This window comes from Octopus bimaculoides, chromosome 24 (assembly GCF_001194135.2).
Source record: "Octopus bimaculoides isolate UCB-OBI-ISO-001 chromosome 24, ASM119413v2, whole genome shotgun sequence".
In the NCBI taxonomy this organism is placed as follows: Eukaryota; Metazoa; Mollusca; class Cephalopoda; order Octopoda; family Octopodidae; genus Octopus; species Octopus bimaculoides.
The window spans coordinates 1,641,320-1,645,063 of record NC_069004.1 but is presented as its reverse complement, the minus strand read 5'-3'; the positions used below and the strand labels follow the sequence as shown (position 1 = coordinate 1,645,063).

The following is a 3,744-nucleotide window of genomic DNA, read 5'->3' as shown; positions in this document are numbered from 1 at the left end:
TATATATATATATATATATATGTATATACATACATACATACACACTCAAGTGTACATGAAGTGTTTCTGTAGAGATGCTGTCTTTTTAATTTCACTCACATGCTATTAGTTTGCCAAATGTGTAGCTATTATATTATAGATCGGGATCGAACTAGCAACCACTTAGTTACGAACTGCACATCCATACTCTTCCATCAACGACATATACCAAGATCTCGAAATTGATGAGTTGATAGAATATTTCATTTCTGGCATATCAAAATCGTATAAGAGATTCAAATTTAGCAAAAGTTTAGCAAAAGTCAGCCTGTGTCTACTCAACGACACTCGACACTCGCCATGCTTGTTAGTCAGAACTGAATAATTCATCGGTAAATTTTCACATCGACACCGAACTATGAACTATATTCTTTTGAAATAAAAGGGAAGAACAATTTACATAAAAGTACTTTAGAAATGTTCAGCGGTTTCCTTTTTGTCTGCTTTCATCGCTTTCGCCACCATTGTTATTTATGGAGGACAATAGTCGTCTCGTGAGATTCATTAATTTACTTCATACATGTGGAGAAACGAATGCTGTTGTTGGGGCTACAAGCTTTCAGCATGGTGACCAATCACTATGGTTCCTGGTTCAGTTCCATTGTGTGGTACTTTGAGTGTCTTCAACTATAGCTCAAGGCTGACCAAATCCTTGTGAGTGGATTTGGTAGATGGAAACTGAAAGAAGCTTGTCATATAAATGTATGTAAGAATATTGTGTGTGCGCATGTGTGTGTTTGTGGCTCTTTCTTTTATATCATGTGATAGTTGTAAATGTGCGTCACAGCCTATGATACAAGCGGTGTCAATTTCTAATATTTTGACCTTGTTTGGAAACAGGTGAGGATTGGTGACAGGAAAGGCACCCAACCATTAGATGATGATGATGGCTCCAGATAAAAACAGAAAGAAAATGTGATTTAAAAAGCGTCTTGAAGTTGTTGACACGTTTATTTTCAAAAAGACATTAAGACGTTCATACAGACCTTTGCAATCATAAATGTCACAAAATGTTTCCATTTGAATAAATAAATAATTTAGACTGCATATACTATTAAAAAAAATATATATATGAAAAAAAAAAACAATTGAAACACCATTGACAAATAACAATACCATATCAATTACCAAAAATATCATATTTCAATAGAAAAAGTAGACTTTATGTAAAATGCGAACTATTTCGATATTCCTTGACCTGAATCTGAGACAAGTCGTAGCTGTGATCTGCTTTATGGTGGCACAGGGTTAAGTGAGGTTTAGTGTATAGTTGTGAGAGCAACCAATTGATTTTAGATCGATTGGTGTTAAAGATGAATAATTAAACCCCACAAGTGGCTTTGAGCAGAGTTATTCTTGAAGAATTTGAAGCTTCACTCATGCATGATGAGGATTCAAAATATGTCTATTTGGTTGGGTGAATAAGCTGTACATGAAAAAAAAAACCCACTGTTAAGAGTGTGATGTTGGATTATGAGATAATCTGGGATGAAGTTTGATTTTGTTTGATTTGTAATATTCTCTTACTGCTAACGTTTTCCTTTTTTATTTTCTTTTTTTCTTTTTTTCACAATAGTAGTATTTAATGTTATTATATACATTTGATAACTTTCATTCCAGAATTCTACTGAAGTAATCCCAAAATAATAACAGATAATAATAATAATAATAAATAATAATAATAATAATAATAATAATAATAATGATGATGATGATGATGATAATAATAAAGTCAACTGCTAAACTTCGATTTGAACTTCAGTGATAAATCTGGAAGATATCAATTAGTTTGTTTAATTATAATTATCATTTTTATCTGAACCTAATTGCATTTCACAGTAGACGTTTGAATTATATAAGTCATCGTTAAAGTCTGTTGGAGAAGGTGGCGGAGGGAAAATAAAGTTACTGTTTGATGTTTGCCTTGGTATTTTATAATGGTTTGGTTCAAGAAAGTTTCCTTGAGGGATGTTACCATTCTCTACATTCAGGTCATAGGTCAAGTCTGCCTTAGCAGCAGGGAGATTTTCCCTGATGAGATAGTTATCATTTTGGAATGTTGGTGAAGGAAGAAAATTTTGGTCCTCTGATACGGTATCATAGATCGGATGGATGACCGGAGTCTTGTAGTATTCACCTTGCCTTGAAGAATTGCAATCATAGTTGTCAACTGTCATTGGCGAAATCGGTGGTGTATTATGAGATGTGGGATAATACATGTCCTTGTCATCGTCAGACAAAAATGATTCTAAAGGAGGAGGAAGAAATTCCAGCTTCTCATTGTCACATGATGGCTGAGACGAAAAGCTGGTTTTGTTGCGTCTAAGTGTATTTTGTTCACTGGGAGGTGCAGAAAATGTTATGTTAGCATAATGGCTATTGCCTGGAAGTGTATCTGCTTCTTGACAGGAAGACATCTCGTATTTTGGAATCTTGGTTGATTTCCTGGCTAACGAACCAATGGGATCAACAGATGTTTCTTCTGGAATATTTGTCATTTCAAACTCATTTAAGTAATGGTTACTTAGCTCACCATTTTGATCGCTGTGTCTTCGATCAAAGGAGTTGGGTGGTTTCTTTTTAGTGACAGCTTGCAAAGTGCTGTAAGTGGAAACCCTGAGAGGACTTCGACGAATGGAGATGTAATGATCTTCATTATAGTTATAAGGGTCTTGCTTGTTTTCTAGTTTTGAAGGATTGAAAACGGATGATTTTTGAAGCTGAGACAATCTTCTCTTCCTTTTTTTCACTCTGCAAAGAACACCAGAAAGAAAATGATTACAATCAAAAGAATAATGAAAATATAAGGACACAGATCGTGTTGTATAGCCAGCTGGAGACGATGTCTCCAGGGGCTAAATTACAGAAACATTAATCCTAAATCAGGACTGCCATGTTATGTTGGCAAATAATCTTAACTCCAAAGTACTGCTGTTGAATATCTCTCGTTGTGAGATTTACAAATAGTAATTTTCTAAATCTAATTCTATGTATTTTTTCCTTATACTTCCTTAATTTCAAATTCAAAATTCTAATCCCACTAAATATCATGAAGAAATGATTATCTCCCTTGTAATAACTGTGTCCAGAATGCAGAAAAAACCCCCAGATAAATAAAACTATTTGTTAATTAATGTTGATGACATCTACACTTTTTCTATTTCTCTTGTGGTTGTAGTTGTTTTTTTTTAGCCCTAGGTCAGTCCAAAACAGGCAAATCTATGATCAAAAGCCTTCCAGCTGTAAAATCCTCTCATCTTTTTCTGTATTGGAATGGTATCTTTTTTTTTTGTTGTAGTTCACATTTGATGTTTTTTACATTTTGCCATGGTCCACATAAATATATTATAGGTGTTGCATATAAAAATATGCACGATTTAAATGAGAATGAGTTAAGAGACGTTCTTCAGATGAAAGCATTTCTGCCAAAGGACGAAGCAATCAGGGTTCGTTACTTACCTTCGACAATACAAAACTATTCCAATCAAGGCCAGGACCAGAATCAAGAGAATCGCTGCAGCTGCACCACCGATAGCATAAACTGCAATGGAGACGTCGTAACTATAGTAACCAAGCATCAACAACGACAGGAGTAGTAGTAGTAGTAGTAGTAGTAGTAGTAGTAGTAGAGGACAGTTTGTGGTGTTTGGTCAGCGAGAAATAAACAAAAATGTGTGGTGAGAGAGAGAGTGAGAGAGAGAGAGA

At 34.6% G+C, this 3,744-nt stretch overlaps 1 protein-coding gene across 1 annotated transcript; it reads right to left on the bottom strand.

The window, feature by feature from the left end:
* Positions 1-953: 953 nt before the first annotated feature.
* LOC106875887 (uncharacterized) lies at positions 954-3,617 on the bottom strand. The gene is made up of 2 exons (XM_014924190.2): positions 3,499-3,617; positions 954-2,790 (listed from the first exon to the last, which is right to left on the bottom strand). Exons 1-2 carry the CDS (start codon positions 3,615-3,617, stop codon positions 1,833-1,835), a joined length of 1,077 nt encoding a protein of 358 aa, XP_014779676.1. The 3' UTR covers positions 954-1,832.
* Between the last annotated feature and the right edge of the window lie 127 nt (positions 3,618-3,744).